The sequence below is a fragment of the Podarcis gaigeae genome (assembly GCF_964106915.1).
Source record: "Podarcis gaigeae genome assembly, chromosome: 8".
In the NCBI taxonomy this organism is placed as follows: domain Eukaryota; kingdom Metazoa; phylum Chordata; class Lepidosauria; order Squamata; family Lacertidae; genus Podarcis; species Podarcis gaigeae.
In genome coordinates, this window is record NC_139684.1 from 7,224,643 (window position 1) to 7,240,059 (window position 15,417).

The 15,417-nt window shown below is 42.8% G+C and overlaps 1 protein-coding gene across 9 annotated transcripts in view; it reads left to right on the plus strand.

Moving 5' to 3' along the window:
• Positions 1-15,417, plus strand: part of RAD9B (RAD9 checkpoint clamp component B) — a 19,417-nt gene continuing 4,000 nt past the window's right edge. The window contains exons 1-9 of one of the 9 annotated variants that reach the window (XM_083753322.1): positions 1-106; positions 3,569-3,639; positions 4,473-4,536; positions 4,951-5,065; positions 6,530-6,629; positions 8,769-8,875; positions 11,630-11,736; positions 12,109-12,173; positions 13,001-13,123. In XM_083753322.1, coding sequence (XP_083609448.1) covers positions 3,608-3,639; positions 4,473-4,536; positions 4,951-5,065; positions 6,530-6,629; positions 8,769-8,875; positions 11,630-11,736; positions 12,109-12,173; positions 13,001-13,123 — 713 coding nt within the window. In that variant the 5' untranslated portion in view covers positions 1-106; positions 3,569-3,607. The other 8 variants (XR_014567587.1, XM_083753317.1, XM_083753323.1 and 5 more) reach the window with 8 other exon arrangements.

The window sequence follows — 15,417 nt, forward strand, 5'->3', positions numbered from 1 at the left end:
GCAAAAAACAGCCCCAAGCAAAGACTCAGGACGGTTTGCGGACGCTCCTGCCAGTCAGAGCCGAAGAGGCGGGGCCCGTTCGTTTCCGAATCAAAAAAGGGCAAAGGTGGGAGGGGTGGGGGGAAAGAGAAGGCGGGAGGTTCTACATCCGGGCACCGGCGAGGCCAAAGAGAGGCAGGTTCTGCAAAGAGGACCGATAGACACTTTCGGTTCCCGGTTGCGCACCTGCCACTGCGAAATCAGAAGGTGGGCCGGAAGGCACTTTACATAGGCGGAGTGGGCAGCTGCGTCGTCGGAATGAGAGCCGGAAGTGAGATGGCTGTCGCCCACCTCGTGACCTCTACGCCTTCCCCGTTTTTTCTGGCTCTGTCTTCCCTCAGAGTGGTTTTCCCGCCTTTTTTGCGGGCGGCTCGTGAGGCGCCGCTGAGGTGGGCGAGGCGGGAAAGGCGCTTTTGCTCCGCTTTTTGCGGTCGCCCCCGTCGCCTGGCCATGAAGTGCGGCTTCGGGGCTGCGGGTGTTCGAGGTAGCGCCGCCCCGGATGGTGACAGAAATTGCGAACGTTAACAATAGTCATCATTTGGGGTCCCTCAGACTCTTATCCCGCGTGCCTCACGAGACGCCGCAGAAACAATGTCGATTAAATCCCACGCTATTTCCCCACGTTTCCGCTTTTGGATCCTTCAGCTGCTTAGATGCGAAAAAATAAAATAAAAGTTTAGCCGAGTTCCCCCACCCCCGCCCTAAAATGGGTGTAGAGTTTCTAGCTGAGGCAATTATGAATAATACCGCTCCTGAAAAGTAAAGTCCAACGTATTAAAAACCGCACAAGGCAGGCAGAGAATAATAGGAGCATAAGCCAGAAACCCTTTGAGGCACTTTTCATTTACGCAGTAGTTTGCTTTTGTAAATTTTAAGAGAGCATCTCTTGATTACAGAAAGTTAATTTCAAATCACCTCATACTGGATCAGTGTGTTAAAATATTTATTTTCTTAAAATTTGCCGAGTTGCATGCCTGCCATAGAGCCCCTGAGTAGAAAGAAGGGACTGAAATACAACCAGCTAATCATTTGCCCTTACTACAGTATTTCTTTCCTATATATATATATATATATATATATGCAGGTTTTGGTGTCCTCGGGTGTCTTCCCGTGTAAAAGTTGGGGTGTCTAGGCGACGTTTCAACGAGGTCTCACTCGTCATCTTCAGGCTGGTGCTTTCGGCTTCTTGTTACTGGAACAGAGCGGGATCTCAATGTTTGAGTTCCTATAAATACTGTAGAGGGGGTGTGGTGTCTAGCCTCCAATGTTCTGGGCAGAGAGGAAGTTCCCAGGCTAGTGTGCCTTTTCTTCTTTTGTTCCTTAATTACTTGAGAGATACCTTGAGTGATTTCTTGAGTGATATCCTGAGTACCACTTAGGTGGGTCATTAGGTGTGGATTAGTTGCTAAAGTCTTTGTGTCTTGACCTCTTGAACTTTGTGAAGAGTTTTCCTGAGAAGATGGCTGTATTGCACTTAGTTGTGCTTTGGCTTGGCTTCGTGTATAGGGGCGAGCTGTGGTTTTGTGGCTTGTGTCAGCCAGATCTGTGTAGGGATTGCAGGGGGGTGCAGCATCCGGAGGTGCCACCATGGATTGGCTACTGGATGGTGTCAGTAATTCATCTGTGGAGAGGGTCTGGGTTTGGGTCTGGTGTGGTTGATTGGTGTTGGCGTTCTGTGTGCCTCTGGATCTGGTGTCAGTTTTTGTGGAGAGGGCTAATTTCCAGATGTCTGGCAAGCGGGATGTGTCATCACGCTTGTTCATGTTGTGAGGGTGTTTCTCTATCTCGATGGCTTCCATGATTATTCTCTTGTGGTGATGTTCCGTGTTAAAGAGCAATGTTCTCTGCCCAGAACATTGGAGGCTAGACACCACACCCCCTCTACAGTATTTATAGGAACTCAAACATTGAGATCCCGCTCTGTTCCAGTAACAAGAAGCCGAAAGCACCAGCCTGAAGATGACGAGTGAGACCTCGTCGAAACGTCGCCTAGACACCCCAACTTTTACACGGGAAGACACCCGAGGACACCAAAACCTGCATTCCTGTACCCGTGAAAATCTACGAAAGCATATATATATATATATATATATATATGCAGGTTTTGGTGTCCTCGGGTGTCTTCCCGTGTAAAAGTTGGGGTGTCTAGGCGACGTTTCGACGAGGTCTCACTCGTCATCTTCAGGCTGGTGCTTTCGGCTTCTTGTTACTGGAACAGAGCTCTGTTCCAGTAACAAGAAGCCGAAAGCACCAGCCTGAAGATGACGAGTGAGACCTCGTCGAAACGTCGCCTAGACACCCCAACTTTTACACGGGAAGACACCCGAGGACACCAAAACCTGCATTCCTGTACCCGTGAAAATCTACGAAAGCATATATATATATATATATATATATATATATATATATATATATATATATATTTGCATTGCCTATTGTGTGGCATTTGTCACTGGTGCTGAATTTTACTCACACGTATATTCAGAGCAAGTCATAGGCAGAGGCTGACATCTACATCAAGCCATTGGTGTTAAAATACATATTTTATATACTGTCTCAAGTCCTTGGCCATTTAGGGACTCCCCTCCCTGGGAAGGTCACTTTGGTTATGCTAAAGGTGCTGCGAAAGCAGCCGGATGCCAACAACTAACCAACACACGAAACACATATACATAATATGCATATTTTGCCATGTTACTATATTTTGGATACTTGGTTTAACATTGCTATGTATCAGGGTTGAGCCAAGAGTTAATCACACTAAAGCATTTGTAAGAGGGTCTTGAGCCATGTCAATTGAAGCTTTAAATGATACTAGTAGTGGCGAGAAATTAAGTAAATAGACACGAATGACCTCAGTCGTGTCACAGGGACTAACAAATCAGTACAAATTATGAGATGGATGCCCTGCTGTGAAGTGGTAATTAAACTTCCATTTTGAATCAAAAAAATGGGGCTGCAGAGGACGGTCCTGGAGCCTGTTTAAATATTGGTTGCAGGCGCTCACATCTTTCTGCTCCAAATTAAATGATCCAGGCTAAAAGCTACCTCCTATTCTTGAGCTTCCAATCAAAATTCCAGCCTTTTAATTATTGCCTCAATTGTTGACGCCAATATTTCAGTTTCCTGACTTTGTAGAGTATGGGAGGGCAAGCTTATAAAGGATGCACATGCTGGGAATTAAAATGAACAGGCTGAATGCTTTCATTAAGAGTTCTAATGGGAAAATGAGTGTTTCTCACTCATTCTGCTCCATAATAGCACACAATTGGGTCTAAATCCCTGTTTTTCTCCTTTTTGTTTGTTTCTGATTCAGGTGCTTTCTCTTAGTGACCCTAATTTATTTTGGGTTTCTTATATAGCTAACGATCAATTCAGAAGTAAGTCCTGTTTTGCTCAAAATGACTTATTCCCAGCAAGTCAGTAGGTCTACTTACGGTTGGGTCTACTTCTGAACCAACACATATAAGATTGCATTGCATATTGAAATGTGAAAACACTAATGCATCTTTTAAAATCTCCTCTACAGTATTTGGAAGGGCCATACATGCCATAGCACGTATCAGTGATGAATTTTGGTTTGATCCTACTGAAAAAGGAGTAAGTAAACATTCAAAATTTAGAAAAAATGAATATGGAATTAAACTTATTTATTTAATATATTTATATACCACTTAAGACAGTCTTACAAAATAGTTTACAAAACAGGAACTAGAATGTGTATATACAGTATAACAACTTAAAACAACTTAAACTGAGAAAATACAACACAATACAGTACAGTGGAATACAAGAATAAAATATCTCCCCCCCCCCCAAATTATAGCATATTTTGAAACATCTTTAGAGCCAGGGATCCTCCTGCCACAGCATCCTAAGAATAGCAATAGCCAGGAGGAATTCCAGGAGGATTGCTATGTAGGGTACAAAGAAAAAAGATGGGTTTGAGTAGAGATTTGAAGTATGAGAAGCGGCATCACACACCTGTTGTGTCAGTAAATTCCAGGTGTAAGGGGTAGCAAGGTTAAAAGCATGGTGTTTATTATCAACATATACAAATTGCATATACATATACAAAAATGATAATAAATATTAATTAAATATTATTTAATGGTGTTTAAAATTAATATTAAGTGCAAACTTACACATATCATATATATACGCATAACTACAAAGATCTACAGATGCAAAGGGTCCTCAGTATCTGCAGTGTCTAGAAAATTTTAGATGCTTAAGAGAGTTTTTAATAACAATAACACCTAATGCCCTAAATACTACCATAGGATAAGCGTTTTGTTTGTTTGTTATTTCAAGTTGTGGTTTCATGCTGATTTTGTCTATTCATAGCTTTCCCTCAGGTCGGTGAATTCTTCCCAGTCAGCCTATGCCTGTGTCTTTTTTTCATCCATCTTCTTTCATCACTATTCCTGTAGAAATACGCCTGAATTGGGTTTGAATAAAAATCACACACACCTTGCATACAAATTAGTAATAAAGGTAAGTCTCAGTGGATGAGAAAATCTATACTATTTTATACCGCAAAACCACAGTTCTATTTTATGTATTGTGGTGTGTTGGTGGGATTTGACAAAACACAACTTTCCACTAAAAATAGTTTTTGAACTTCATGTAGTTTTTCTTCCAGTAATAAATTGTTTCTATTGAAGCTGCTAGAATGTTTGAAAAATGTATTTTGTTTCCCAACATTATTAGCACACAATAATAACAAACAGTGCCATCCAAAACTAGCACACCCATCTAGGTCTTCCTTATGTACTTCCTAGTGAACTTTTATTTAATCCTGTTTATTTAAATGCTAGTAGCCAAACTTTTTACCATATATAATCTTGTTTTTAAGGGCTAGTTCTGCTCTGATCTCTCCATTAATTCTTTCTTTTTAAAAAATTTCAGGCTGTCCTGCCTATATTTCGGTGCTTAAACACAGTGGAAAGGAACATAGAGAAATGCAACATCTATACAAACTTTAATGACTGCCATGTTGTTTTTCAGCTTTTCTGCAAACATGGTAGGTCAGTAGTTGTGTTGTAAATAAAAATATGCCCTTTTCCCTTATGGGGTATCCAAGAGCCCATATAGAGTCCTTACATAGGTTCCCTATTGATAGGAGAAAATAACAGAGGCCAACCAGAGAATATTGAGAAGCAAAGCAGCTAGTAAGCTTATCTTTATTGATCTGTTGCAACAGGGTGCTCCCCTCACATGCAGGAAAGGAGGAGGACCCACAAAAATGCTGTGCAAGGGCTTATAAAGACTTTTGAAATTCCCATCCTGTAGATCAAGACCACCTCCAGAAGCATTATACATACATCACAGAAGGGGTGTAACCTAAGACCACCCCTCAGATACATCACAGAAAAGGCGGTCTAAAACAGAACATTTGATGCTGTTTTTCTCCTGTCGCTTGTTTATTTCCTGTCTGGCAGGTTACTTGATTGGATTGCCTGAGGAGAATGGCCAGTCTTTTGTAATGATAAGGCTCACACCCTTATTCAAACACAGACATGCCCTTAAGACAGGATTTGTGAAGGAAAAGACAATGGGGAGGCTTTTCCATTTTGACCTTGCAGAGAAAACATTTGACCAGTTTAGGAATCAAAATGGTTCCAGGTTGGTCTTCCTGTGCTGATCTATGTATGTGCGGTTATGAACATTACCATATATCTAAGACCATAAAATTCCTATCACAGTTGGCACATTATGTTTTAAGTCTGATGGGCTGAAAGGCAGGTTTTTTTAAAAAAATCTAGGTCAGGATCCAAACAATAACACAACTTAGTTCTGTTTGCTGACAGACTTTGGACTTGCATTTCTTAGACCTGGAACTTTCCAAAACAGCACCTGATATCCGCAGAATAAGTTTTCAGGTTCCAGCACAAATAAATTAATAAAGTAAATAATAAAAATATGTGTTCTCAAGTCCATCAAAGCGCATGCCAAAAGAATTTCATTAGCAGCCTTAAAACATTTTAACTGTAAAACGTTTTACTGCAACAGACTAAAATGGCTGTACCTCTGGAAATACCGTATTTTTCCAGTATTAGACTAGGTTTTTTCCCTTAAAAATAATGTCCAAAATTTGGGGGGTGTCTTATTCACAGATAGATCTTGCCCCATTTTCTTAAATCAGAGTCCCCCAAAATAGGGGGTGTCTTATAGAGGTATGTCTAATGAATCTTTTCCACACTGTAGAAAAAAAATGACGTGCTTCCGTTATTGCATTAATAATTGTTGTTAGAGATACAGTATGTAACAAAATGGCCTAGTCAAAGTAATACTGTTTCTTAACTCCAAAGAGAACCTTACACATACTTTTTATTAAAAAGATGTTGAGCATTCAGTGCCCACCAGAGGGCACTATTGGTTGGCATCCAGTGGAAGAGTGCTCCTTCAGGGGTGAAGTCAAACTGTTGGAGATTTACAATGCTAATATGCGGGCTTGCTCATTTCCATCCTTATCCTCTCTCCTCAGGTGTTGTGAAAACTCATAACCTAGCTTTTCAAGAATGTGAACCTTTGCAAGCTGTGTTTGCAAAGCATTTGTGCCCCAATGCAATGAAGATTCAGTCAAGGTAATAGAGTTAACATACTACAGTGGTGCCCCGCAAGACAAACGCCTCGCAAGACGAAAAACCCGCAAGACGAAAGGGTTTTCCATTTTTTGAGGCACTTCGCAAGACGAATTTCCCTATGGGCTTGCTTCGCAAGAAGAAAGCCCATAGGGAAATCTCCGGGGACCTCTTTTAAATGCTGGCGGTGGGGAGCAAAGCCTTTCCCCCCCCCTCCGGCCTTCAGAAGAGGTCCAGGAAGGCCGGCGGGGGCCGAAAGGCTTTGCTCCCCACCGCCAGCATTTTAAAAGCAGTCCGGGATAGCAGGGAAGCGCTTCCCGCTATCCTGGACGGCTTTTGAAGGCAGGCGGGGGGAGCAAAGGACCTCTTCTGAAGGCTGGCGGGGGGCAAAAGTCTTTGCTCCCCCCTGCCTGCCTTCCCGGGAGAGCGGAGAAACGCAGCTCGTTTCTCCTCTGTCCCGGACGGCTTTTGAAGGGGGGGGGAGCAAAGACTTTCCGCTCTCCCGGGAAGGCAGGCACGGGGGAGCAAAGACCTTTGCCCCCCGCCCGCCTTCAGAAGAGGTCCTGGACCTCTTCTGAAGGCGGGCGGGGGGCAAAAGTCTTTGTACCCCCTGCCTGCCTTCCCGGGGGCTTTTAAATCGCCCCGGGACAGCGGAGAAGTCCTCCGCTGTCCCGGGGCGATTTTAAAATGCTGTCCCGGGGTTTTTTAAAATGCTGGGGGTGGGAAGAAAAGCCCTTGTCCCCCCCCCCAGCCTTCAGAAGAGGTCGGGGGACAGACTGTCCCGGACCTGGTCTGAAGGCGGTTTCCATAGGAACGCATTAATGGATTTTTAATGCATTCTTATGGGAAACCGTGCTTCGCAAGACGAAAAACTCGCAAGACGAAAAAACTTGCAGAACGAATTAATTTCGTCTTGCGAGGCACCACTGTACCAGCACACCTAATTTTAAAATATATTACTAGTGATGACTGCCTGGTGCTGCCCAAGTATTTTTAAAAGCTAAATGATGTTGTGATTTCGAAAATGGATGGTACAGTTTGTGAGTTTGGACCAGTTACACCAAAATTCAGACAAAGTCAATCCAAGTCACATTTTGGTCTGCTACCTTGATTCAAAATGGCAGCTAGCATGCAAACATTGACAGAGAGTGCCACCTCCACCTCAGAAACCCTCATGCCACATTAGGTGATGATATCTCAAGAGTTGACTCGTGTTCATAGAGAATGAGCAAACAGACAGACAGTGTGCATGCACACGAAAGCTCATACCAATAACAAACTTAGTTGGTCTCTAAGGTGCTACTGGAAGGATTTTTTTTTTAAACTAATAGATAAGTAACCCCAGTGCTTTTTTCAGGGGGTACTCAAGGGTATGCAGTTTCGGCACCTTTTGTTGTTGTTGTTAAGTGTGGCACTTCTTCTAGAAAAAAAAGCACTGAGTAACCCTCTTTTTAAAAAGTACTGAAAGCACTTAAAACTATTTAAAAGTGCCATACACAAAAAGTACAATACCAAACCACAGAAGACTATTCCATAATAGTCAGTGTTAAGTTGTGGGTGAACATATCAGACGACACAGCGATTCTTCAAACAGCTCTTGTTTATTCACAGGCCAGGACAGAACTGAACTGAAGGGTTCAGTCAGCCTGCTTATATAGAGCTCCAGTACAACGTTACTGTAGCAACTTTCTAAAACTATCCAATCACTGAACGTCACTTTCAACAACATATTTGCATAACCATCTACAGTATCCCCCTGCTGGCCCAGGGTGAGAACTTCAGTACATAACAGTCAGTTAGTGGTCAAAGGCCTGTGTTTGCCTGCAGGCTAAAGGAAAACTGACAGGGCCAGCCTAGCCTCCTGTGAAAGGGAGTTTCACAATCTTTAAAATATAGATATAGACAAATAGAAAAACAGTATCTGGAGGCCCTCAGATTCTCCATTCCTGCCTTAAGCACTATTGTGATTCCCCAATCTCAAAAGAAGAGATTGAACAAGGAAATAAATTAGCCAAAGTTAGATAAAGGGAATATCAATATGCTATGGATTAAGTGAGACTGAGCTGCCAATTTTTATTACTCATGAGAAGCATAGAGAGCTGTTTGTAATATGAAACACTATTACCCTTTTAAACTTCTCAGGCAGCTGTCTGATATACTGATTCATTTTCCAACCTGTCAAAATGAAGTAACTGTAGCTGTAACTCCAGTAAAAGTTTGTTTCAAGACTTACACTGATGAGGAAATGGGTAAGAATTGAACTTTCATTGTATGGTTAAGAAATAAGTCAATAAAGTGATAATTAAGAATGTTCAGACTACAATAATGTTTTATCAGGAAAAGTGTATTGTACATTATATGACCTAAAATTATTATTTAGCAGTCATGGCAAACAAATATGTTGGTATTTTTTAATATAACCATCAGAATTTTATAGCAAGCCAGAATAACAAGAAAGAGTAAATTTAAAAAAATTCAGTAATGATCTGTGAAGTTGTGATTGCATTCTGTGTTCCTGTTTATTTATAAACAATTAATAAGCAATAAGTAAGTACTAGAAGTCAATTAATGCCAGAAATTGATAATATATCAACATTCCCCACATTAGGCTGTTTCAGCTAAGTTATAACCTATTTTTTCTGCTCGCGCATACTAAAAAAGGAGTCCATTTTGAAATATCTGCCTGGCTGGCATAAATGTATTATCTATCTGGGTTTTAGGGACGCAGGTGGCGCTGTGGGTTAAAGCCTCAGTGCCTAGGACTTGCCGATCGAAAGGTCCTCACTCTAATGTACTCCTTACGAAGTATCTATGACAATCTAATTGAAGAATAAATGATCCAAATTATCCCCATATATGTAAACATGTTTGATGCATTCTCAGTGTAGCTTTTGCTTCATTGTAAACTGCTGTTGACTACTGTCCCAAACAAGGTGCTAAGGAAGGGAATAAGGAGGATCCTTCAACTTCTGCAACAAAATCACCTTTCATGCTCTTTTTACGTAAGCCTTTCAGAGTTAAAATTTTCATCACCACAGACCCTGATCTCTCCTGAATTCCTATGGAGGATCTTTTACAATAACTGCCATGAAAGGAAAGCTAGCGAAGCAGTTACAGGTGAAAGGCCAGAACATGTACAGTAACCAATAGCTGGCACCAAACCTTCATACCTCAGGCAGCCAAGGCACTGGTATCTGCAGGAAGTCGCCATGTAGCCCCAGAAAATATTAGCGTTTAAAGATAGTGTTGGGGGACACAGGTGGCGCTGTGGGTTAAAGCCTCAGCGCCTAGGACTTGCCGATCGAAAGGTCAGCGGTTCGAATCCCTGCGGCGGGGTGCGCTCCCGCTGCTCGGTCCCAGCGCCTGCCAACCTAGCAGTTCGAAAGCACCTCCGGGTGCAAGTAGATAAATAGGGACCGCTTACCAGCGGGAAGGTAAACGGCGTTTCCGTGTGTGGCTCTGGCTCGCCAGAGCAGCGATGTCACGCTGGCCACGTGACCCGGAAGTGTCTCCGGACAGCGCTGGCCCCTGGCCTCTTGAGTGAGATGGGCGCACAACCCCAGAGTCTGTCAAGACTGGCCCGTACGGGCAGGGGTACCTTTACCTTTACCTTTATCTGGGGTTTGTCAACCTTTTTAGATCCATAGGCACATTTGGAGCAAATGCCATGGTTGCTATCCCCTCTGTCTGGCTATTTCTCAATCCCCACTTCCCCACATTCCCACCACACAGAAAAAAAGTGCACCAGTGTACACACTTTGCTTTTCCAAAGGATTTGGGTAAATACTGGAAGCAGAATTAATTTGAGCTTTGAAAATATCTGAAAGAGGTACAGTGGTACCTCTGGTTATGTACTTAATTAGTTCTGGAGGTCTGTTCTTAACCTGAAATTGTTCTTAACCTGAAGCACCACTTTAGCTAATGGGGCCTCCCACTGCTGCTGCTGCACCGCCGCACAATTTCTGTTCTCATCCTGAAGCAAAGTTCTTAACCCGAGGTACTATTTCTGGGTTAGCAGAGTCTGTAACCTGTAGCGTATGTAACCCGAGGTACCACTGTAATGAGAAAGAGCTCAAGGAGGAAGTTGGAAGAGAGACTTTCTATGTACTTTTCAAGGGAGAAAAAGGTAACCCTCACCCTCCATTAGTTTCCTCAGTCTGTCTTCAATTGGATGCTTTTTGTGGGCAGAGGCTTGTTTGTGGTGGCCGTTTCTCCCATGGTTCACAGCCTCTGCCACCAAAACCATGTGGTGCCGCAGGTGAACAGGGTGGCTACTCTGGAAATCATTGTTACAATCAGTGCCACCTGCTTGAAGACAAGAAAAATGTGAGCACAGCAACAGCTCACTGCGGAAGGGCTTGCAGGGCATGCAGTGGGGTGCACAAGTGAGAGAGGAGCACTGAGGGGGCAGTTCTGGCACCTTTTTTCCTAGGAAAAAAGGTGCTGCCCTTAAGTAACAGCTGCCTTCAGCCCTCTTGCAAGAGGAGGTAGGATTGGTTAAGTCCCATATCGGGATGCTTCCCTCTCACTGGACAGAGAATGGAACATTGGTCACTTTCTGCAACTGTTGTGTCTGGTCCAGGATGAGGGAGGCATTCAGCTCCAACCTTCCTTTAGGTCGCTTTGCTGTGTAAAAATGGTCACATAATGACTTCTGTTACGATCGCCCATCTGTGCCAGGTCTTCTCAAAGGAGGCTCCCATTTTCTGTTTCTTTAACATTTTTTCCCTTCAATGTCTCTATTTACTCACTGTTATTGGTTCAGTCATGGGGCTAAGCCTGCTGAGCCAGCCTAGGTCTTAAAAGTCACATCACATGGCTCTGCCATGGAGGTAAGGAACAGGAGGAGGCGGTCACCCAGTATCTGGATGTCTCTCTTACATTGGATCAGAACGAATATTCACTATAAATGACCAATGTTCAATTTTTAAAGGCTTGGATACATTTGTTATGGTTGGAGCTCCATTGTTTTTAATTTCTGCCATTGTCATGATTTTGAACAGATTTTGCAAAGGCAATGCACACTGAGATACATATCAATCCAGAAGAATTTGAATACTTTCAGGTTGGAGTAGACACTGAAGTCACATTTTGCCTTAAAGAGCTAAGGGTAATATTGCTAATTATATTTCCTTGATGTATCTCAATATTACACAGTTATGCTCTTCCATGGGCACCTGCTTCAAAGTCTTGTTTAGGTGGTTTGCTGAAGGGCATAGCGGGTGGTGAAATAATGGGGAAATGACTGTCAAACACTGGCATCTCTAAGCACAGTAGGCATAACAGTCCTTCAGGATCAGACCAAGCATCCTTGTAATCTAACATCCTATTGCTGTCATTGGTCAGCTGGAAGCCTCCAAGTTGCCCATGGTCAAGTAATAAAAAAATAGCTAGTTACATTGCAACACAAATGCAAAACAAGACTCTGATGCTCCATAGTGTGTCATATTTGAGCTAATTGACATATTTCACTTGCATTTAGGGACTTCTGACTTTTGCAGAAGCAATCACTGCTCCAGTCTCTATTCATCTTGATGTTTCTGGAAAGTATGTTGATGGGTACTTTGGTATATAGCATTTTAGTATCAGCTTTCCTTTGAACTTCCGTAATCGCTACTCTTGTACAGTAATTAAGATTGCTTAAACTTGTTAAGTAGGGACGCGGGTGGCGCTGTGGGTAAAACCTCAGTGCCTAGGACTTGCCGATCGCGTGGTCGGTGGTTTGAATCCCCGCGGCGGGGTGAGCTCCCGTCTTTCGGTCCCAGCTCCTGCCCACCTAGCAGTTCGAAAGCACCCCTAAGTGCAAGTAGATAAATAGATACCGCTTTATAGCGGGAAGGTAAACGGCGTTTCGATGTTCTGCGCTGGTGCTGGCTCACCAGAGCAGCTTCGTCATGCTGGCCACGTGACCCGGAAGTGTCTCCGGAGAGCGCTGGCCCCCGGCCTCTTAAGTGAGATGGGCGCACAACCCTAGAGTCGGACACGACTGGCCCGTATGGGCAGGGGTACCTTTACCTTTACCTTAAACTTGTTAAACTAGCAGTGAGCATGCAATTCACACATAAATGCACAACCAAATTTATATCCAAGTTATGGAATGTAAATTGTTCTCATCATATGACAACATAAACATGTCCCAGAATCTGACACACAGCTAAGAGTGCTTAAGCTCATTGATTTTTTTTTTTGGGGGGGGATATTAACTGTGTTCTGTAATGCTACAAGACAAAGCCAAATAATACTTTAGTAACTCTTTTTAAGAGCAGAGGACAGTATCAGTTGCCACCTCACTTTTCTGTATAGATGTATGGATATGCAACCTATTCTTATATGTGCCTGTAGCTCTCAGCTCAACCTTATTCTTACATATATAGGCCAGTTGTTTTCGGCATTGAGGATATGCTCATAGAAGCCAGTTTTGTTTTGGCTACCTTAGCAGATACTGAAGGCAGGACACCGTCTCATGAATCGCCTTTGCTTTCGCAATGCCAGAAAAGGTAATTGATTTTTAAATAACTTAATGTTTGCAAAATGCTAGACTTCAAGAGCAAACTATGTTACATTAGTCTTTGGCAGAGGGTTTAAAATAAATAAATAAAAATAAATATCATTTCTATCAATTGGAGGGACTAATAACCCACAGAATCAGAGCAGGTGTGGAGGAGGAATTCCTCCTTTGCTGTGGTCCTGAGGAAAATCCCAGTTCTAAAACTGGCAGTTGCATTGTGGTGGGAGGGGAATTCCCCTTGGGCACCAATGGCGTGTCCCCGCCCCCCAGCAAATACTAGCTATACTTGAGGGATTTTCCTCAGCCTAGGTAGAAAGGGTTGAACTCTCCCCTGCATCTTCTCTAATTGCATGGATTATCAGCTCCTCCAACTGATGCAAAGCATATTCTTTAAAATAAATTCTGCTGGTTGTGATGCAAAGAGACATGGAAAGTCATGAGTCATTTGGCCTTCAGATGAAGCCAGGTGAGGTCTCTTTAAATTCAGGAGAGGATACAGCTTGTGCTTTTGCATTTGCTCACAGTTAAGATTTGCTGAGCCATGGAAACTGGGTGCTAGTTAGGGGGAATTATGGAACCATTTCAAGTTTGAAGGACAGAATTATTTTAGAGGAAATAGTTTTTTATATGTTAATTTCTGTTGTTAGTCATAAGTTTTACACCAGTTGGTATAGTACTGCCATGCAGTGGAAGCTAGTTTTATTGTTGTTATTGCAGTATGTGGCTGTATTGGAATGCTTATGTTTGATTGATATTAACTGATACATTTTAATGCTAATATAACATTTCAGATCATTGTAAAATAAACTATCAAAGTGAATTATTTGGGTTGTTATATTTTGTATTGATATGACCTAGTCGTTGCAAGTTACTTAATGATGTGCTGATTTGCATATTTGTCATGTTGTAAGCTGCTTTAGACATATTTATATGTAGCAACATACAAGTTGAAATAATACACTAATTGCCCTTGTCTGTTGTCAAAGCAACATTTGTAGACTATTGTACATTTCTCAGGTTTTGTTCATATGCCAAACAGAATCCCAAATCCTGAGGGTGGGGGGACTTGAAATCCTTCATGATAGAATTAGGTCTAAGGGGGGGGGGAATACTTGGGCACCCATTCCTATGCATTTATGTGTTCCTAGCTAATGTACACAACATATATGTATTTAAGAACATAGGAAGCTTCCTTCTAGCGAGTCAGCCCACTGGTTCATCTGGCTCTGTATTTATCTATAATGATTGACAGGGTTCTCCAAGCTCAGACTGTGATGTTTCCCAGCCCTACCCACAGAGTCCATGGACTGAACTTAGGAACTTCTGTATGTCTTCTGTCATTGAGCCACAGTCCTAACTCCCAAAAAACTGTTTCCATGTCACTCAGTGCTGTCCTCAAATGGGTTGTTTCTGTGTCCTCTTCCAAAGGAGGTTATCACCTGATAATTTAGTAATTGTAATAGTTCAGTGGGTGTACAAGAGAACCTGACTTACAAGCTTTGGCAACACCCCACAGAGTGGGAGCCTGGAACCCATGGCCCTGCAGATGTTGCTGGACTTCCAATCCCCCCCCCCCACAGCCTTCATGGCTAATAATAAGTGATGTTGGAAGCTGTAGTTCAGCAATTCCTGAAGGGCCACAGCTTTTCCACCCCTGCCATAGAGCTTAGATTGGAGTGGGAAAAGTTGGTAGGCATAGCCATGCTCAAAAACTTTAATTCAATTCTATTTCTAATAATCTTTGCTGTCCCTGTGGCAAGCTGCTCTAAAGCAAATTAACCAGGACTGATGGTGACACATGTAGGAAAGAGGGCAAAAAGTTACCACAGACACCTAGCTTTGCAAACAGAGTATCATTAGCTCTATGCCAGAAGCTGCTTATTTTCCAATGCTCCCAGCCTCTTCACTGCCATTCATGCTTTTCACTCGTATTTGAGATCAGGAACCATACCTGTGACCATCTTGTGGCTTGTTCTCTACACATGGTCACGAGCGAATACCTGCTTCCTTCCTTAAGACAAAAAGGCGCTGGATTGTAAATAATCTATCCCCTCCTTTGAAAATAAGGGAACATCTATCAAATCATACCAGCCTCCTGCCCCAGAGAAGGGTACATATCATCACATTAAGTGGGTATCCTCCACTGCTGCAAAAAATAGACAGCAGTGGAAGAGGCCTGACAAGAATAGTATGAGATCCACCTTGACAAAGGTCCTGGTCACAAATGCTGCAGAGAGTAGCTGTGCAGTAAGAGTTTTGCTGGAATGGAAAGGCACATAACTC